The 22,420-nt window shown below is 42.0% G+C and overlaps 1 protein-coding gene and 2 non-coding genes across 3 annotated transcripts in view; 1 reads left to right on the forward strand and 2 right to left on the reverse strand.

Moving 5' to 3' along the window:
* The first annotated feature begins 6,014 nt into the window (after positions 1 to 6,014).
* The window catches only part of me1 (malic enzyme 1, NADP(+)-dependent, cytosolic), a 94,094-nt gene continuing 77,688 nt past the window's right edge, over positions 6,015 to 22,420 (forward strand). The window contains exon 1 of the mRNA XM_023281128.3: positions 6,015 to 6,299. Coding sequence (XP_023136896.1) covers positions 6,171 to 6,299 — 129 coding nt within the window. The 5' untranslated portion in view covers positions 6,015 to 6,170. The remainder of the gene's footprint in view (positions 6,300 to 22,420) is intronic.
* trnap-cgg (transfer RNA proline (anticodon CGG)) lies at positions 20,612 to 20,683 on the reverse strand. The gene has a single exon. It is a non-coding gene; the product is annotated as a tRNA-Pro (tRNA).
* trnap-ugg (transfer RNA proline (anticodon UGG)) lies at positions 20,921 to 20,992 on the reverse strand. The gene has a single exon. It is a non-coding gene; the product is annotated as a tRNA-Pro (tRNA).

Here is a 22,420-nt window from a genome sequence, read left to right on the forward strand (position 1 = left end):
GAAGTAAGGGGTATAATTTATCCCACACCAGCGGCAGCCCTCTAACTGAACAGAAGAAGAACTGGGCACCAACAGTGATAGCTTGTGTGTATTGACAGATGTTAAATGAAATGTATTAACAAATCATAAATGGAACCACACTGTTTATTCTGTGGACAGTTATTCATAAACACATTACATGCAGGTGGTCCACTTCCTCAAAAACAGCCAGTTGTTGCAGTACTGTGATCCACTTCAATGGGTGGGCTGATGATGCCTCCCAAACTCTAATGCATTCCTCATGGCTGCCCACTGCCAACTGGCATCCAGCCGGAACCTCAAAAACAACTTCCAGCTCCTGGTACAAAAACAGATGGCAAATTGTTGTTGTCCAGATTAGATATTCACAGAGAACAGAGAATAAAGGCTGATAAACAAGGTGATCAGGAGGGGTTGTTTTTGTACAGCTGCATGTGGAACAGCTTTGGCTGGACTCACTGATCAATATCAAACACTGACGTCTGTGATACGACTGCTGCCGTTCTCTTTTTCAGCATTTCCACACCTGACTTTCAGCCATTCATTATTAGTCAAATCATACTGTTTCTATTTTAGCAGGGTCTGGTTTTCAGATTTATCAATTTGTTCATTCATATTCAAAAGAAAGGTATGCCAATTTTTGTTCAACTCTTATTATTAAGAGTGAATGTTACTAGTTTTAAACATCCATTCTTTGTTTAAATCAAGTGATGAGATTCTATGTTAACATGAGTGACTTGTGTTTCTGCTGTTTATTTTGGTGTGTCTCTCTGAATCATTTCCACAATTTCATTTAATAGACACTTTTATCCAAAGCAACGTATACCTGAGAGTAGAAACAACACAAGCAAGGATCTAGTCAGGAGAAAACAACCTGGATGAGGTCCATTAAACAAGTTCAGATGTGATAATAGGACCATGGTTGCCTACAGGCAGTGCAGGAGGTAATAGGAATTTTTCTTTTATTTTATTATTTTTGCTTTTTGCAGTCTGTCAAGTGCAAAGGTGTTCAATAAAGTGCTGAGTCTTTAGTCTTTTCTTAAAGACTGAGAGGGACTCTGCAGATGGAGCAGAGTTTGGTAACTCATTCCACTACCGAATCAAAAGGTGAAATCACTTAATTCCCTACAGCAATCGGAAATTACCATAATATAATTTAAAACATGATGAGAGGTGGTGGATGGCTTTGTGATGGTCGTGTTCCACTATCAGTGAAGTCTAATGAAACCACACACATATAATGGAGCAGCTAAACTCAGATTCTGGGAGCAAAAGTCTTCATATTTCGAACTTTAACTATAAATATTTCACATTTAATACAGAGAATTACACATGAGTGATGTCACAGAGCTCAGACAGGTCAGGTCATCACTTTGATGTTGACGCTGAGCCTTGAGGACAAAGTAGTCTGCCAAAGAGCCCGCTGCCAAAGATGACCATGCAGTCCAAACACCATGCGACCCCATGTGAACCTCAGCTATGTGTTGGCACTGTAGGAGCAGCCTCTTTCTGATGTCTGCAGACAGGAGTCCAAATGTAATGTAAATAAAATTGTATTTTCACGGCAGGTAAAACAGAATATATTAAGAGAAAAGGTTACAGCATAAAGACATATCAAAGCTCATAGCCCAGGATTCTTTGTGTATCTGCTGATCTATGTTCAGCAGTGCAGAGAAGAATCAGCTATTAATCTCTTCCCTAATAGGAGTGTGACTGAACTGATTTATGTCAAAATGTTCTCTCCTTTCAAAGTATTGTTGCAGACAGATTTTACAGGAAACCCAAAGGTCCTTTTTTCAGTTGTATTAAATAAATCTTTTTTTAAAATTATTATTATTACCTCCATCTAATTAGATAAGTTTGTCTGTTTTGAGATTACAGGTTGAGTTTAGTTGACTAAATGTGGACTCAGCTGTTCATTTAACTCATCAGATTAGGTTGTTTAGCAGCATTCTCAACTGATACACATATATTACATTTTCATACATTGCAGTAAGGTTCAAATTCCCCCAAAATCCCTAAAGTCTGAGGCTGCTAACAGTGTAGCAAAAGCTGTTTGTAAAGTCAATGCAGCACAATGATGTGAGTTATTGTAGCTTTGAGTAAATTAACAGAAGTAAGAATACTGAGTTGTGTAATGTAAAATAATATAGAACTTTGTGTATAAGTTAACAGAAGTTTTGAAAGGGTCTCTCTTAACATTTTTCTGTTTAACGGTGATGTACAATAGTAGAAAATGATTCCACAATTCAAACCCCCTTTAGATCCAGTATAAGTGTTTGAGGACTCAGAAGTCATCCTGAGTTCTTCTACTGTCTATTCTGCACACATGCAGAAGATAACCTTATCAGCCTGATGATCTTTATACCCAACATAAAGTCTGACTTCAGTCGGGCAACACCCAGAGTCTATTCTCTCTTTATCTCACTATCACACACACACACACACACACACACACACACACACACACACTGACAGCAAGACAGGTTGAACAGACTGAGCTGTAAAATAGAACATAAACTAAAATACAACATCTGTGTTAAATGCATGCTACTCCTGTGGACCCTGCTTGAGTTCACTGATCTAGAAAAGTCTGTTGATTCTGATTGCTGTGGATTTGTGGACCACAACACAAGACACATGGACTGAGGGATGAATAACCTCTCTCACCCCCATATTGCCAGGATATTCCTGAATATCTGACTTCACTGCTGCCTAATGTTGCAAAACTATCCTGCTGTAACTGTGTGAAGGCTAGAGGTTGACCTTGGCTTCAGATATCCTCTCTCCTGCCACAGCTCGCACCATGTCTCATCATGCTCAGGAAATTTGTTTGGAACAAAAGTCATGACTTATCAGAAGCCTGGAGGAAGATTTAAATTATACAACGTCCAGTATGTGCTTGTGCTTGCTCAGGGAAAATATCACTGTACTGGAAGCTCTTATATAGCCCACTATTGCTACTTGTCTACCGCTATCAGTGCATGCTGCAAACATCATATAAACTTTCACCAGGACACCTATGAAGTTACAAGTTTCTGAGATGCAGAAACTTTGCACACAACAAATGTAGCTGTGGTTCTTCAACAGACAAAGTTCTATGGGAGAGTGGCCACCGTTGAAAAAATGTTGACTAGAGTTCACCAGAAGGCATGTGAAAGACTCTGAAGTCAACTGGAAGATGCTTCTTTGGTCTGATAGCCATCAGACTAGACATTATGTTTAGCAGACACCAAATACTGCACATCATCCCAAACACACTGTGAAGCATGGTGGTGGCAGTATCATGATGTTGACAAGTTCTCCAGATCCAGCAAGATAAGAAACTGAAGCATACAGCCAAAGATACTCAGAAATGTTGTGAACCTCAATCCAATTGCAACCTGACTGAGCTTAAGTAGTTTTGTAGAGAGGACCAAAGTAAAATTGCAGTGCAGTGATTGTTTGGTAACGTGTAAAATAGTGTGCAGTGTAAATAGTGACCTGAAAGGGGTGAATACTTGTGCAATCATTCATTTTCCATTTTGTTTTTCATGAATTGACATTATTTTTCAGGAACCAAATTATAATGACTGTGCTTTGATGTTAAAAAGTGGAAAAGTGGAAACTTCAGAGGGAGGGTGAATACTTTTTATAGGCATTGCAAAGACAGTGACATGTGAGGTCATTTAAGTTTAGCCTTACAGTTTTTTGTTGTTTTTTTTTTTTTTTTACTCCACCAAGGAATGTGGAGTTATGTGACAATCAGCTTTGGTTTGTCTATTTGTCCGTCTGTCATTCAGCAACATTACTCAGAAACGTAATAACGGATTCGGATGAAATTTTCAGGGAAGGTCAGAAATGAGACAAGGACCAAGTGATTAGATTCTGGCAGTGATGCGGCTTATAGTCTGGATCCACGGATTTGTTAAAGATTTCTGTATCATTGCCAGATAGCAGTGTTACGACTGCGGTCGTTATTGTAGTTTCCTGTGCTGCGTGTGTCCTTTTTATGTCCCTATCATGTATGCAAATAGGGCTGCGCCGCACCACGGCCACGGTTGGTCGCCAGGATGACGACTCGGCACTGGATTGGTTGGCTGTACCAGGAAGACCGCGATATAAAGGCGGAACCGTGACGTCGTCTCCGGGTCAGAGGGTCCGAGGGCAAAGCTCTGTTATGTAGCGCTCCTGTTCTTGCTGCGCCCGACTTTGCGCGTCCTTTTAAGTTGGAGGTGGATGCTAGTGTGTGGGGCGCAGGCGCTGTTCTCCTGCAGGAAGACGACCAGAAACTCGACCATCCCATCTGCTACTTTTCTAAAAAGTTCAACAAGCATCAGGTACATTATAGTACCATAGAAAAGGAAGCACTGGCCTTGCTGCTCGCCCTGCAGAACTTTGAAGTTTATCTAGGTTCTAGCTCACAAACAGTTCAGGTTTTCACGGACCATAATCCTCTAGTGTTTCTCTCTAGGATGAGAAATTCCAACCAGAGGCTCATGCGTTGGTCTCTTTTGCTGCAAGATTTTAACTTGCAGATTCTTCATAAGAAGGGTTCTGAAAATATATTGGCTGACACTCTGTCAAGGTCCTATTTGAATTAAATACCTTAGGGGGGTATTTAATTCTTGGGGAAAGAGGCGTTACGACTGCGGTCGTTATTGTAGTTTCCTGTGCTGCCTGTGTCCTTTTTATGTCCCTATCATGTATGCAAATAGGGCTGCGCCGCACCACGGCCACGGTTGGTCGCCAGGATGACGGCTCGGCACTGGATTGGTTGACTGTACCAGGAAGACCGCGATATAAAGGCGGAACCGTGACGTCGTCTCCGGGTCAGAGGGTCAGAGGGCGTGGCTACATCCTACCCTGCTTCCAACCTACACGTCAGCACACTTGGGTTCCAGTGATCAGCTGTGATTTAGGGATTTAATATTGAGTGATCGCAGTGAGCAGCCACCTTTTGTTTAACCGGCTTTTTCTCATGTTTAAGTTAGGATAGAGAGGTTAGACTTTGTTGTTCTTTTTACCTTTTGTTTTTGGCAAATCAGTTTTGGGTTAATTGTTTAGTGGCGTTTTGTTTGTTGTTTTTGGTTTTGCTCACTGTCGCTTTCAGTTACCAGTCCCCATTGTTTCAGTTGTTAAAATTTGTTGAGAAATAAATACCTAAATTTTATGCGAAAACGTGTGTTGGAAATGCTTGGGACCAGGGGAAGGATGCCTCTTCTGTTACGCACAGTGACCCCTAGGCTGGGCGTAACAGCAGCGTCACAGTTACACGGCGTCACTGTAACCATGACAACAATTGAACATTACGTCAGCTGCCTGTTGATGATCACATGATTGTGATCCTACTACAAATCCACTGCTGAGGACTTATCAGGACTTATCTGTTGGAAATCATACAAGGAACAATTAATTAAATTGTGGGGGCATTTCTGAGTCCCATCAGTTCCCGCCGCCCACTACATATTTAGGTTACATGATTCGGTATCCGTAGATAACGTACACATGCAGAACACACACCTGTACTCAGCGCAAGGTCATTTAGTGTGTGTGTACATCTATATTAAATGAACACATTCTATGGTGCCGTGATTTCTGATCATCAATAACTAATAAACAATTTCTGCACTTCTAAAAATAAAAAATAAATTTAAAAAAATTAACAGAAATGCTGCATTTCTGACAATGTCATTGAGGGGAATGATCAGCCTTGGAGGAGTACTGTGTCTCTGAGTGCTTTTCTAGTTTTAAATAAGTGATGACAGTATGTAGAGGATCAATATTGAGGCTCAGTTAGGTTTACTTTACTGGATTATAATAGAATGTTAGTAATCCAGCAGCCTAACCTATACACAGAAATTAACCCACTGATAGAAATCTTTACAATGTGAAAGTACACTGTTTTTGTATTCAGGTATTCGGGGACTAAATGGTGCGTTTAGGATCTGTAACTGAGTTCCTGTAAGGTCACACCACAGGGAGGAACTTTGCTGATCTCAGGGCCGTCACAGATATTGGGAACAATAAATGAGCCTCTCTGATAAGAAAACTCAGTCTCTTTTTGAACACAGTGACTAACGGCAGACCGCAGCTCTGCACCGGGACCTGCTCATCCACTTGTTGAGTTCACAACCGTTCACCGGAGCCGCTCTATTTAAAGAGGCAACGACATGGCACACGGACTGGTCAGACGGGAGTCGGTGGAAACGGAGATGCACAAGTCCGAGGACAAAAACAAGAACTTTGTGTACACCAAGAAGAGGGGCTACGATGTTACCAGAAACCCCAACCTGAACAAGGTGAGTCCGGAAACGAGTCCGTGAGAGTTTTCAGTTTGTTTCAATGGACGACAAGGTTGACAAGTTAGCTGCTGCCTTCAGGCGCTGTAGGAAATCTTACAACCACATACAGAGCGGCAGCGTTCATCTTCAAGTATAAATAGAACGGATGAGAGATTCCTGAATTTTGTAATACAAATAAAATCACTAAGTTTAGCTTTATTTCAGCAGGTGTATATCCTCAACGTTGCCCATAGCGACGTTATGCTAATAAGTGACTGCAGTTGTAACGGAAATATTCACAGCTAGCTGACTAAAATGTTTGCTACATGAGCTAATTAGTGGCGTTTCTACTCTATTGGCAATAAAAGCGGCAGCCACTGAGAATAAATCAGATATGTGGTGTACATTTTCTAATTTAACAGCCTTCTTTTGGATGTGTGAACCCTCAGGGGAGTCACAGAGGGGACAGTGAACGCAGCATTAGCCAGGAGGTTTAGGTATCAGCTTTAGGAGCGGTTATATTTAGATTTAAAGAGACCAAACGCTGCTGTCACACAGAGAGGGGCTTTTGTTAGGATTGTCCTGTCACGCATTGCCTCACAGTGTGGCAGTAACACAGTAAAACCCAGACAGTCTCCCCTTGTTGATTCAGCATCTGCTACTATATGCTGATATCATGTAAGATAAAGTCCATAAATATTCAAGATTAAAACTTCACTTTACTTTCGTTTCTTGAATAAAATGCAGAACCAGGCCCTTTTGGAAGTTGCCTAATCATGGAATAAATAATGCTGAGCAGCTTCCTTTTAAATCACGAGGCAAAGGGATGTTTTCACTTGTTGTTATTGCAGGAAAATAAAACGCCCGTCAGAGTTGAGATTTCTAATATGGTTCTAATGATGAGCCTGTGCTGTTGCGTTATCCTGATGTATTTATTCTCCCAGAAAGGCTCCCTAAACAATGAGCCTGTGCAGCCTTTGAGCCGTTCCAGTGTTTTCTCCTCGTCTCCTGATGGGGTCCCGGGCCCACACAGGGTCTCTGTCCATGGTGCTGAGTGACCTTCAAAACAAATGGCTGAATTCAGGGTCACTCTTATGTCAAGTGTGCCCTGAAAACACAGATCTGCCTGCGTTTTCTCAATGTTGGGCTAATATTAGAGCTCTTGTGGAGTCTATTTTTTCCCTCTGAGCTGTTTTCTAGTCCTCTCAGTGGCCAACATGTTTCACTACAGGGCAACACTAAATACTCCAGCCCTGTCCACAGCTAATCTTTGAACTATCCCCTACAAATTCTCAGGTGCAATATCCAAACTACACGCACAGAGTGCCACCACTGCATGTTTTCAGAATAGAAGCTGTTCCAGGCTGATAAAGGTTGCAGTCGGTTGCAGGAGCTGCCAGGCCAGAGAGCAGATAAGTGAGATAGTGGAGTGCTACAGAGCGATGTCTGAGGGGTGAGGGGGTGGCGAGCTGGTGGCTGCACAGACGACTGTTTGTTAGGCAGGTCAATGACTCCACTCCTGAGTGCTGCACATCAGGCCTTAGTGTTTGTTTTTCTGTGTGTAAGTGTGCATAGCATGGTGGGGTGAGGTGACTTGTGTATACACAATATGACTAATAAGAACAAATCAGGGCACCGTTTGTGATGTAGGTGTGTCCAAGCAGGAACATAAATATCATGTTCTGTGGGAGTTTGAAGGAGTTGTGAAAGATAGAATTAAGGAATCGATTGTGTTAGTTTAATCATTCATATACACCACCATTTCTTAGAAATGTCCTTATTTTTGAAAGAAAAGCAGTGTTTTCCAATGAAGCTAACATTTAATGAATGATAAGTCCAGTGTAGACATTGTTAATGTGGTAAATGACTATTGTAGCTGGAAACGGCTGATTTTTAATGGAATATCTACATAGAGGTACAAAGGAACATTTCCAGCAACCATCACTCCTGTGTTCTAATGCTACATTGTGTTAGCTAATGGTGTTGAAAGGCTAATTGATGATTAGAAAACCCTTGTGTAATTATGTTAGCACATAGATAGAAGTGGGAGTTTTCATGGAGAACATGGAATTGTCGGGGTGACCCTAAACTTTTGAATGGCAGTGTATAAAGATGTTTATAGAAAACATTATTTTTGGAATATGCCTGATAAAATAAACCCGACTGTCATTGAAAAAACAAGCACTTATCACATTATATGCTTTGTCATGCTCAATGGGAAGTTAACCCGACTGTACTATACTGCAAAGGAGATTCTGTTGTTGTAGCAAAAATATAGCAACCTCCTCTTTATGGTGTTGTTGGTCCTCTGACTACTTTTACTGAAAAGCCCAACCAAGGACACGAGTTGAAAATTAGCTTAATGCTATTCACTCTATATGTAATACATCAGATGTGTTCTATGTTAATTGCATGGTCCCTGATCAAATAAATGAATCAATGAAAAAATAATGGCAGCAAGCAACAGGGTTTGTGAGAAATGTTGCCCTGATTTGGAGACACAGTGGTGCAATGATGCCAAGACTGAGTGTAACCAGCATTACATAGCATGTTATGCTGAGTCTGTCTCTGATGTCTTTTTGCTTTGTTCTTTGAGGTTGCACGGGCAATCTTCATTCGTCCTTTGTTCAGTTTGTTCATGCATTCTCTTCTCTGGTGTTTTCAATTTGTTCTTCAAAGGTTGGCTGTTGTCTCTCACTGTGAAGATTCATCATTCAGTGTCAGTGATCTTTTTTGTGGTCATTCAGTTTTTCCTTATGCAACTGGAACATTCACAACAAAGGACTGGATTTATCATCAGTTTTAAGAGGTCATCCATGATCTCTTCTGCTGCTTTTCCAAAGAACCATATCTTTGCACAAACATCTGTGCAGTCAGCTGCTGACAAATTCTGGCAAGTGTAGTCACATGATATACCTGCTACCTGAGCAAAGGTCTGATGGTCAACGTGTTGTCTGAAGGCTTTAAAAAATGATGAAGTTCATGTCTGTCCTGACAGCATTTAACCTGTGCAGGGTGAGGCTTTAGGTTAGAGATGTTGCTTGTATTGGTCTGTTCCAGTCATGGTGATAAAGCAGGGGTAGCCAGTACAGCCAATACAGAATATTAGCAATCATGGAGAACTAGACCTAATATCTGAAACCAAATTTGCAGTTAAAATGAAAATCGTGGCATCCAAATTTAGAATACCGCAAACTCAAGCGCAAAATTCTGTTGAAATGTCTATGTTTCTGTATCTTTCAAAACATATATTTTAATTAAAAGAGAACTTTTGAACATTTATCCCTCAGTGTTGGCTATTCATGACGTGTAACCAATAGAACCCATGGACAGAGCTGTAGGCGGGACGTTGCTCGAGAAAACACACTGGTGACCTTTGATTTCCTGTTTTGGAAATTTCACTTTCTTCAGAAGAAATTTGCCTGGCTGGTTTGGTTCCTCCCTGTCTCACAGAAATTACATTCTCATACAAATACACTGCATTCTTAGTTACATTTTGAGAGAAGCGCGTTTTCTTTTGTCACAATCACTAATACACATAAGGAAGTCACTTTGTTATTTATCACATCACGTTCCTGTCACTCCTTTTCAGCCAGCCAATCATATATTACATATGACACTCGTCAAAAATGAAGAAGTTTCAAACATATTGTGAAAAGGTCATTTTTTAAATGAAACAAAGATGTTTTTCTAAACTTTACCAAGTAGCATTGTTGCCTAAATCTACCCAAAAAGTGAGTTTCTATTTAAAGCCTCTCCTTAAACTAAGAGGGTGACTGTCATTGAGGTCAATCGGAGGCCTGTAGCTCTGGTGCTTCGACCTGGCCCAGTAAACTGTTTACATCTCAATTTACACTTTGGGATCCTGAATGGACCCAGTGTACAAGAGGACTCTTAAAGAGGGCGATATAGGTTGACCTAAATCCATGTGGAGGCATGAGCGGTCTTCCACTCAGCTTGTTACGCTATGTTTTGTCTGTTTTAATCAAGGCGTCTCTTAAGCTCAGTGTCAGACATTGAAATCTGGGGACTTTTGCATTTTTCTTTTCCCTTTCTCCACTCTCTCTTCTGAGTGGTGTTAAGAGTGAATGTTATGAGAGCCGCAGTCCTTTGTTCTTCACTTTACAAGGTGCTTCTCATCTCACTTTAAAGCAGGCCATCCCAAATGAGCTCACAGTTTGTAATGTTGTTTTGGAATAAAACACGGTTTAATGAGATTAATTATGTAAGTACAAAAACTTCCAGCAGCAGATCCTGCTGTGCCTGGTTACACTCAGCACAGAAGTTTGTTCAGTCAGGCTAGTGAAAGGACTGTTTTAAAGCGCCACCATGGTAGGCTGTTACACATGCCTTATATTGTGGTTAGAGGAGACACCTGGATATAAATGCTGCTATACATAGCGGTGGCTGGTGGTTGTATATCTGATCAACCTGACCCTCTCATCATTTGGCTAAAGTTACCCCAAACACAAACACAAGCAGGTTAGAGTCATAGCAGAAAAAAAGGTTTCTTATGCAGCCAGGTGAGCCGTCCACTCTCCATCCCTTACATGAACCGGCTCAAGGAAATTGGAGGAGAAGGTAGGAAATGACTGCTAAAGCGCGTTAGTGGCCCGGCACAGTTAGGCTTCTGTGGCTCAGGCAGTGGCATGTTGTTGGCCTGCTTCTGATTTGAGCGAGCCCTGGGGATGAGGTGTGTTTACCTCCCTCAGCTGGCCCACTTCACCTCTAACAGGAGCCAGTCACTGCACAACCTGCTAACTGATGCTGAGGGACGGCGCGCTGAAAGCGGCCTGTCCTCACATCGACGGGCTCCGATTTCCTTTTTATCTCTCCACACATGCATGTGTTGCTGAGCAGCAGATGTATGGACCCACACAGCCTCACCTTAGCGCTCCCTCCTCCTTCTCCAGAGGTGGAACCGGATATTATAGGTGTGTTTTGTATGCGCTTACCGTGCAATAAAGAGATGAAGTGGGGTGCGAGGTGTAGAAAGGGTTCTCTGTGGCGGTGAAAAGAGCGCTGGCCACGCTCCACAGAAGTCCTCTGTCTCTCTGCTTGATCACACCTTAATGAGGCATCTGTGTGAATCCGGGCCCTCAGTACGTCTCTCTGACGCTGGTTCCGCCTGCTGCTGCCTTGAAAAACAACAACAATAACAACCTTCTTAAAAACCCTCTTAGCACCCAATCTGGGATGCTGTTTCACCTCCAACACTGAACTGAGCGGTCGGTGTGTCGGCGGCCAACAGATGCCCATTCACTGGAGCTGCACTAAAGGTGAAGGTCACTAGAACAAATGCAGTCAGTCGTAAACTCTGAGAATAAGATCTGCTGCTCCTGTTAGTGAACTTTTTTTTTTTTCACATTTTGCCTGTTTGCACAAAATCATCAAAACTGGTACTAATGAATACTAAGCTTGCTGTAGGCTCCAGAATGAGAAATTCTTCTGTCATTCATGCTTTTAGCACTAAATTGCATCCATCCATCCATTATCTATACACCGCTTAATCCTCATTAGGGTCGTGGGGGGGCTGGAGCCTATCCCAGCTGACTCAGGTGAAGGCAGGGGACACCCTAGACAGGTCACCAGTCTGTCACAGGGCTACATACAGAGACAAACAATCACTCTCACATTCACACTTACGGGCAATTTAGAATAATCAATTAACCTCAGCATATTTTTGGACTGTGGGAGGAAGCCGGAGTACCCGGAGAAAACCCACGCATGCACAGGGAGAACATGCAAACTCCATGCAGAAAGATCCCGGGAAAGCCGGGACGTGAACCAGGGACCTTCTTGCTGCAAGGCGAAAGTGCTAACCACTACACCACTGTGCAGCCCCACTAAATTGCATTTAACTCAAATTGATTTCCTTGATTAAATTCAGTTCTCTTGTTTTCTTCCTGTGCATGCTTGGGTTTTCTCCAGGTTCTCCAGCTTCCTCCCACAGTCCAGAAACATGCTGAGGTTAATCAGTGATTCTAAATTGTCCGTAGGTGTGAATGTGAGTGTGATTGTTTGTCTCTATATGTAGTCCTGTGATAGACTGTTACCTGTCCAGGTGTCCCCTGTCTTCACCCTAATGGTGCTTTTCCACTAGCACCTGCTCGGCTGGACTTGGCTTGACTCTACTCGACGACTTGGTTTAGATCGTTTTCCATTACATTGAGTACCACCTCATCATGGGTGGAGTCGTCATAGCACAGCAGCCTGGAAGTCCTTTAACGTTATTGCGAGTCGCACCATTCAGCTCCCTCTGTATTCTTTGCTCTGCCACCAAAGACAGAAAAGTCTCGACCTCGTCATTCGCCCACGGTGCACATCTGGTTGCCATATTCAAATTTTGCCAAGCTCTGTGAAGAGCAATGCACACCGTCGCTGTTGCCAGTTTTTTTAAAAAATGGTGGGTTTGGTTTTCATGAAGGAGTCACTCTCGTGTGTCGTCACTCCCTGTCCAATCAGTGGCCTGCACTCTATAGACGTCACATTATCGGCTCCACTCAGCTTGCTTGGAATCCCGGCCGAGTAGGTACTAAAATAGCAGCTGGTACCAGGTATTATGTCCTGATGGAAAACCTCACAAACCAAGTAGAGTTGAGCCGAGTCTAGCTGAGTATGTGCTAGTGGAAAAGCGCCATACGTCAGCTGGTATGGGCTCCAGCTCCCCTGCAACTCTAATGAGGATTAGGCGGTATATAGATAATGGATGAATGTTTACTGAGGTTTGCAAAATCACTAACATTATCTGTCATTTAAGTCTATGACTGCTGAATAAAATGGAAAAGCCCTTGTCCAGACAGCGTTGCTATTGGATGCCCCATTTGTAACCACAGGCTCCACATATGACGTTACAAGATGCGCTTTCAGATGAAAGACTAAAATTAAGAATCTCTGTTTTTGGAGAGCGCTGAACACTGGTGTATCTGATTGTGCACTGAGGATGTGCTGGTATGCCAAATGGCGACAGTCCTGATAACCCTCAGTAGCAACTGGAAGTCATTAGACTCTCATGTTAGAATTGCTCTGGTTTGGCTGCTATACGCTCACTGACTTTTGCTGGGAAAAATATCTTACTTCCTCCACCAGGTTTGAATTTTCATTTCACCGAGAATGACATAAATAAATTTAGCAACAAATAAACAAATGACAACATATATAAGTTGCTTTTAATTCCAAAGTGGAAATATTTTTGTTCTGCTGTGGCTCTAAATCCTCTCCTTTGGGTATGTGTCATGCTTTGTTGGTTACTCAGCAGTGACTGATTGGAGTTTTCCATGGGAGACATAATGTGCTCCAGCTGGTCTGTGTCTATATCAAGGCCTGATAAAGTATTTTATAAAAGTGCATGAACTAACAGAGTTATGTCACAATGCTTTGAAGGTACCAGTGAGAAAATATTGTCATGATCTGGCATTGATTTTAGCCAGTGCAGTCTAGACCTATGATTCCTACTGAGTCACTGTATCAACATGACACCAGTCTGTTTTCTGCTCAGTCATGACTTATGAAGGCTTTGTGCCAACAGTTCTCTGTGTTGGTGAAGTCTTACAGCAATGTTTTTTGTCCTGCTAGCCAAGGTTCCCATGGACCTTGGTCATTTTTCAGCATTTATCACTCTCCAGACTATTTGGCCTCTGTCCATTGTACAATCAACATTTTGCATCCCTGGGGAAATCCTCTGATATTTGACATATTAGAGCACTGGTTTGTACACAATCTCTTGAATCTCTTGACTTGACAAAACCAAGAATAAACTGAGCAGTTAATGTTAATAATTCTGATAAATATTAGGTTTTTCTTAATGTGTCCGTGAGTTTTACATTATGAGAAATGCACTTATTTGCTTTCCTGTTCAGAGTTAGATGAGAAGATTGATACCACAATTGTCTCGATCATGTTATGTGAGATACATTGAGTTTTCCAGTGACCTCTGCACACGGGATTCTGACATCAGATGGAATTTTTAACTGGGTTCATTTCATCCTGCTGAAATGCCTGTGTGTGTGTGTGTGTGTGTGTGTGTGTGTGTGCTACAAGCTGTGTAGAAGTGGGAGACAGTGGTTATGAGAGGTTGAACTCGATGATGCTGGCAGATTACAAGCCTTCGTTTAACTGAGCGGTGAAAATTGGACAAGCCTTTCTCTGTTCAGACTTCACTGAGAGCAGCTGCACTTGTCAGTCCCCCTCACTAGGTGGACCACAGAGCTCAATGGATCTGTGTGTCCAATCATATACGTGTGTGTCGGTTGTCCCAGGTGTGGCCAGGTGTTTCAGGTCGACCGCACGCAGTGCTGGTGACCAGACATTCCTCTGATAGACTGGAGTGGATCGGCCAGACAGGGAGAAAGTGCACCCTCGTTCCCCTCCAGCGACCAACCTGCTAACCTGAGCTGTACACACACACACATTCATATGCTGTTAACCTGCAGCCCCAAGTGCTTTTATCAGTGTTTTCTTCAGGGTTGGCTCAAATAAACTGAGTGTAATATGATCAGACTGTCAGTTCAACTGTCTGCACGCACACACATTCACTTCTGATGCTGTGTTTATTCAGCAGCAAGTCCTTCCAAATAGCCCTACCTCCTCAGACCACTTTTGTGTTTTTTGTAAGATGGGTTCTCATTCATGTGAGCACAACGGAGAAGCCATTAGCTTGTCCCAGACAGAAAGAGGAAGACTGTCTGAGCCTCATCACCTTCCTATGAAGCTCATCTCAAGCATCCCACCTCTTTCAGTCTGTCGTTTTCCCCTCCTCTCCTCCTCAATGCTGCTTTTGTGTGTTATATTAGAGTGCTGGAGGTCTTGTCATGTCTTAACAAAGATAAATCAGAGAAAACTTAAAGGCAGTATTCTGTTTCAACATTCTGCACCATGTGGATGTATGACCATTATGTGCAAATGTTATTGCGAGGCTGGAGAGATGGCTATCATTATGGATGATCCTGTGCAGACTGACAGATTCTGTAAAGCTGCAGCTTCACTAAAAAGGAGGAGGTTAGTAATAATGGACTAGAGTCAAAAGGCTAAAGGCCTGGTCATGGCTGCATTTAGAGCAGTAAAATTGTGCAGGCAGTGTCTTGGTGGTTAGCACTGTCGCCTTGCAGCTAGAAGATCCCTGGTTCACATCCTGGCCTTCCTGGGATTTTTCTCCATGGAGTTTGCATGTTCTCCCTGTGAACATGCTGAGGTTAATCAGTGATTCTAAATTGTCTGTAGGTGTGAATATGAGTGTGATTGTTTGTCTCTATATGTAGTCCTGTGATAGACCAGTGACCTGTCCAGGTGTCCCCTGTCTTCAGCCTAAGTCAGCTGGGATAGACTCCAGCCCCGCGACCCTATTGAGGATTAAACGGTGGATAGATGATGGATGAAACTGTCCAGGAAAATTCATTCTGATGGAACTGATGTCATCAGTGAATTTACTCAGAAGAGCAAAATTGTTCCAGCTTTTATGACTTTAGAGATATAAACACAAATTGATAAAAATGCAAATCCACCAACAGTGGACTGTCTTTAAAGAGGACGCACAGTGAGTGAGTTTAAAATCCACTTTATTCACCTTCTACTGTCACAGTATAAACTGCTTCACACAACAGGAATGGTTTGCAGATAGTTATAAAGCAGGAATCCATGCTACTGATTTGTGTTTTGAATAAACTGTGTGAAATGATATTGTTATGCAGTTATCATGGCTGCTATTAAGACATTTAGTAATGACAATTAGCACCCTCGCTAGCTCAAAGCACTGTATTTTCCCCTTGATGGATCCCCTTAATTAAAGGAAATGGTCTCCAGCTCTAAATTAAATGCAGAGGAGAGAAAATAGCTGTTATGGCTGCAGTAATTGACTGGCTAGTGTATCAGTGGTTAGCTCTCCAGTCAGCACAACACCCCCTCCACTGCATCCTGACACCTCCTATCAATGACGCATCCAGCACAAACACGGTATTTAAAAACCTGGCCTCTTATTACTTTTTTAAGTAAAGAGCTGTGCCCTTTACCACTGACCATGAGCGACTACATTATGGATGACAGTGTTACAGCCTTTTTTTTTTACCAGTAGGAGTATTTGCTTAGTCAAGAGACAGGCTCCTTTCTTTCACATTTTTTACTGTCATGCTACATTTACAGGGCCAGCTGGCATGTAGGTGGCCGTTTGGACTGCATAAATTTCTGTCATCACAGAAACCAGCAGTGACAACAGGAAAACACATTTCAGTGGGGCGCTTGCATTAACTTGACACCTTCACATTTTAGCATTAACGATGTTGTAACTGACGTAACAGAGGTGAGAGAGGCTGCTTGACTCCGTGACACAGTGCAGAAAGAGAGCCACGACAAAAGCTGATTTTAAAATATCCTTGTTGTTCCTTCTGGGTTCTGACGACAGAGTTAGATGGTTATTTTGAGACAGCCTCTCAAATTGGATTTGCGCTCTGTGGGACCACAAAGAGATTAATTGGAGATTTCCTGTTCACTTAAGACAGTTCAACCAGTTGCTTGTCTGTTTCCTAAACAACTCGGCTGTAGAGTATTCCTCGGTTCTTGCTACAGAAAAAGAACTGTACTAATGAGTTTTCAAGAGAAGACAGAAAAACACCTGTATAGTCAGACATGGCTGTACTGCCACCTCAACACTGGAGATGATTGCAGAAGCCAAAACAATGAATGTTTGGATCCAGGACTTCACAGATTCCTGATTTCTTAAGGGGACATTTTCCTGGCAACACTCGGGCTCCTAAGGGACCTGGACTGTGCTGCATGAAAAGAGCTGCCTCAAGGGAACTGAATCTGTTTGAAGAGCCCTACATGTCTGCTTCCTCCCCCCACTTTAAGGCTGCCCTCCCTAAGTCAACAGCAGCTCGGTTTTCCAGGCTGTTTGACCAACAAGCGTGTCTGTACATTCACAAGTTGACACCTCTTGATTTAAGGAGCCCTGCGTTTGCATATTTGCTTGAGATGGGGAATTTAAGACGATCCTTTTGGTCAGCCTTAGAACTGGATGTTGCTAGGTGGAGATCGTGACTCATGAAAGTGAGAAGTGAATGAGAGGCATAGTTTGCCTGCTCCTTAAGTGCAGATTTGGACAAAAGATGTGCTGCTGTATTTAATTTTCAAAGCTTTTTAAAAGGTGCTAGTGAAGCCAGGGAAACTGACGCACAAAACTTTAAACACTCTTTGTGGTGTCTTTAGTTTGTGTTATTTTGTTCAGTATTTCTGCCATGTTTATTGCAACTGAAATATAATCCAGGTAAGTTAAAAAAAAGGTGAACACTTATTACTGCATTGAAGTCATATCTGCTCATATCTGACTCTGTTACTGTAATTACCAGTATCCTACCTATAAAGAATGCTTTAGTGTTTTGTTTTTTTTAACTGAAAGTTTTACTATACCTATTTTGCCACAAAAAGTATGGATGTGCTAGAAAAGCAAGCAAATATGGACCTCTCACTTCAAGCCAAAATCTGTTATTCAGGATAGATAAACGCTGAAATGTAATATTTATAGCACTATGTTGCACACAGTCTGCCCAGTGTTGTAGTAAAACAGCCAAAAATTCAACTTGGTTACACTTTGTTCAATTTACAGACCTGTATATTATCCATTGACAGTATTTTTTTTTTTTTTTTTTTTTTTAAGCAACAATTGTGTTTGCAAGGTGGAATGATGTTCTGATGTTTTTGTTGTTTGTGGTTATTGATCAAGAGAGCTGGAAGGATGAGCAGTAACACAAGGAAAGTGGCAGCAGCCATGTTGAGCTGTCTGGTGACGTGAAAGCAGCGTTTGTTGATACAATATGAGTCAAACTCGGGTTCGTGTTAAATTATGGATTCAGTTCAGAGAAATATTTTCTTTTAGAAGAAAATGGCCTGTGATTTAGACAAACAAACTGAGATATGTGAAAAGAAATCTGAATTTAAAGGCAGAGCCCATTACTCCTCAATTTGTTGTTAGCATGCTTTTTCTCATTGCTTCTATCTGACTGATTATTAGCAGCATGGTGCAGAAATGCTGATAGAGAAAACACCAGTTACCAGCCTGATTAATGCATTTGGCCCCATGAACAAAGTTTGACTGCTAATGTTCAAATTTGTTTAGGAATGAGAGTGTACACACATTCCTTACATGGCACATTTGTTGGGAGGCATTCATTGGGAAAAGCTTAGTCAGGCTGTAGGATCCTCAGAGGAGATGGATGGGAGCTGATGTGAGCTCTTTCTCTTCCCCCTGAAAGGAAGGGATGGATTTAAAAGGCTTTATTCTGAGGGCAATCCTCTTGAACCCTGCTACGGCTGCCATTTCACCAGGAAACAGATGGGGGGCATCTGGCTTTTGCTGAAGGAAAATCTGCAGTCTTTGGGTGCAATAGAGCAACTTGCCACACTAAAGCTTCACAGTGAATACTAAAATTTAAAAGAGAGAGCTTACATGGACAAACAAATGACACTGAAAGTCATGCAGTTTCACATTTATCAGTATCCCATCTTTCATTTCATTCCTTACCACTTACCTTTAGATATTTAGCAGTACATGGCCTTTGCTGAATCTTTATCCTTTCTACAGAAGTAGATTAAGTTGTGCCATTGTGCGTTATTTACTGTATCCCGTCTTGAAGGCAAATATTTACTGATCCATTTCACGCGCCATTGTACAGTCTTTACATTACTGCGTTGTTTCCATTCCACTCTACAAATCATTAACAGTCTCTTTGTGTGTTTTATGTGACATCCATGCCCTTTCCATTCCTGCAGGTTTCACTGTGTCGTTTTATGAAAGATGGACAAATAGCGTATGTAAAGATTAGACATGGATTATAAATTCTAGCCGTCCTGTAGCGAACTTCTTACAAGAGGATCAAATCATAAACAGATGATTTACTGTAGGTGTGCGTTGAACCCACAGCCAAGCATTTATTTAAATGTACAAGATTGTGTGTTTAACAAAACAAAACTTTACAACACTGGACTATTTGTTCACTGTCAGACTTTTCTGGTTATGATCATCAGCCTCAATGACCCATTTGTCTGTTTTTTTATGCGTGTAGTCTGATGTTTGCCCCTCTGACAGGTTTATTGGGTTCAGTGTGCAGTCCTGTCCATCACTAAGCACTGATGATCTAGTAATATGAACATCAGAAAGACAGGAGATAATGAGCTGTCTCTGATTGCCTGTAAGCCACTACAGGGCACAGGTTCATACTCTATGTCATTATGGAAGACGGAAAAACAAGACAAGACATGCGACAGTCGCAAATACTGAAACAGACAGAATAATCCACTCTATATATGCGATCACATAGTGTAGTTACATGCATTGCACCAGACTGTGTCTGTTTTAGCTAATTTAGTACATTAAATACAAATTAAGATCCATGAAATTGATGCCAAAATCAGAAAACAAGTGTCTACAACCACAGTGATTGCTGGTGGTGCAAATCCAAAATATTTGCTGGCTCATCCTGATGACTAAATGAGGGGTTTCGGTTCAGATCAGTTTACCTGAGAGTTGAAAGCAAAATTACTTAATTTCCAATTCAATGTGAATTTAAAGGACCATTGTGTAGGAAACAGTTGCTTATACTGGTGAGATTGCAGATTGAAAGCAACTATCCCACATGAGGAGAACCTACGGTGCCTGTACTTTAAAGTAAAAGTCCCTCTACAAAGACAGTGCTTAGTTTGTCTGTTCTCGGGTGCTGTCTGGTCTAGGGGTATGATTCTTGCTTTGAGTGCAAGAGGTCCTGGGTTTGACTCCTGGACGAGCCCAGATTATTGAGCTTTAATCCAAGATTAAAGCTTTGCATTATTAAGTGTCAAATACTTGCTAAAAATCTGCATTCTCTCTGAAAGCACTCCAGATTACATAAGTCCTCCTACCCCGAGCCAGTTCAGCCTCGACCACTTCTGACTAAATCTACCAGATGGAAAAATGAAACCAACATCTACTGCAACCAATCAATTCAAAACCCATGAGGAAGCCAGGTGGAAACCAGGCTAGACTTTATATCTGTTTAACAGTTTCTTAAGGTAGACATGCTAATAGTATTGTCAAGCTTAACCACTACATATAACTGTGTGTCATCTGCATAAGAGATACATCATTCAGGGCTCTATACTCTGAGGATTGACCATTTGTATGCTCGCAGTGCTTTGGTTACTTGCCTTTACCGTTCTTAATGAACTTTGTTTTACCTCTGCTTTTGCTACTATGACAAATCGTAAACTCTCCTGTGATGTGATTTCTAAACTGAAAAAGCACAACTAGATTAACAAGCCTTTCTTGTACGTGAATTTAAGTGCATTACAATCAGTTTCTATATAATGAAGGGCTTGTCCGGGATTTGAACCCGGGACCTCTCGCACCCGAAGCGAGGATCATACCCCGAGACCAACAAGCCCTGCAGTTAATTGACATTCCCATCAAGAAAAAACACGTGCCTAACTCGCATTGTCAAAACTGCTCATTATAACGGGGAGGATTTTTTCATAAAAATTAATTACAACAACCAACTTTCAGTTTGGATTTCCTCTCTGAAATTGACTGGTGTCACTAGTGTGTATATAGTACTCCAATGTTTCAACACAGCTTCCTAATTGCAGACACTTATCTCAAACTGCTAAAGACACAACATGCTGGGCTCGTCCGGGATTTGAACCCGGGACCTCTCACACCCAAAGTGAGAATCATACCCCTAGACCAACGAGCCTTGTGTTAGAGGCTGATTCCTGCCACCCAAGAAGCTCTGACCCATCACTGAACACATGGGTGTCTCCTGTCCGACACTTGGACTTTGGTAGTGGATCAGAGTCCTGTAGGTGGCAGGGTGAGGACTGGAATTAAATTGAGCTGATCAGACTAAAATGTGGGGAGTTTGGAGAACTAGAGTCATGGCAGGGCACAGTGACCTGCTGGAGGAGGCCACTGCTGTTGCCATTGAGGGGTGTGGTTTTCACCAGGACTAATTATGTTGCGTTTGTCTGTGCCATGTGGTAAAGGCAGATATATTTGTGTGCTAACTTTCAGCTTTCCCTTAAATTGGGCAGCGCATCCATCGTATGTGCCAGCTGAGACAGATTTTTAATGGCATGCAGATTCTACCTACCACTCTACTGCTGCATATGCTGGTGGGATAATGGTCTGGACCCACCGTTTAGGTACGTGTCAAAGTAATATCTACATGAGCGCCAGGATGCAATGTTTCCCAGCAGAACATTGCATTGTATTACTGCATGCATAAAATTTACTTTGTCAGTGGTTTAGCTGTCATGACTGATCAGTGTATTTTGAAATGTCACAGTAGGAAAAATGAAGTTGTAAATAATGAAACCTAGAGAAGCTGAACTCCATTCAGCTGCTTCAGGTTGTTTGCTATAGAATCTATTTTGCAGTTTCTTTGTGTCACTGTACAAATAGCTTTTCAGACATTTTTTCTGACTGTCAAGGATCTGTGATGAAAACACACGAACACCAAATCCCCCAGTCTGTCATGTTTCATCATAGACACCCACACAGGTTGAAGAAGGTGAATGAATAGGAGAAACGAAAATGTCATCACTCTCCACTTTCACGTGCCGGTCTTTGTGCACATGAGCAAACGTTTGTATTACCGTGAGGTCCTTTCAGGGGATTGATTGTGGTCATTTGTAATGGAAATTCCACCAAAGAGGGAACTTCCCCTGTAACGCTGAGTAGACCAGCCTGAAAGCATCTCTGGAGTATTTCAAGATTCCCCTCAGTATGCCAAGTGGACACAAATGCTCCCTCTCACATTCATGAAAATTTGTGCACGTGCAGTCACGCATACAAGCATGCACGTACACACTAATTTACACCAGGCTGTGCAGAGTTTTCCATTCATCAGTGCTATACCTGCAAGCACAAGGCAGAAGCCATAAATAAACCTCCCATTCACTCTTTGCACATAATTAGAACCATTTAAGAAACCCTTCACTCTTACACACTTTAGTGGTCCTCAAAGATGGCTGCACCTGTCATGTGTTGAACAGAAAACCAGTCAGATTAGAAATAGGACCCATTAGCCAGTGGGAATACACCCTTGAGAAAACCCGCCTACGCAAGAAGTTTGTGTCAGATCTGCAAACAAAAAGCCAGGAAGTGCCTAAGAGAGTGAATG

The sequence above is a fragment of the Amphiprion ocellaris genome, chromosome 9 (assembly GCF_022539595.1).
Source record: "Amphiprion ocellaris isolate individual 3 ecotype Okinawa chromosome 9, ASM2253959v1, whole genome shotgun sequence".
Classification (NCBI taxonomy): Eukaryota; Metazoa; Chordata; class Actinopteri; family Pomacentridae; genus Amphiprion; species Amphiprion ocellaris.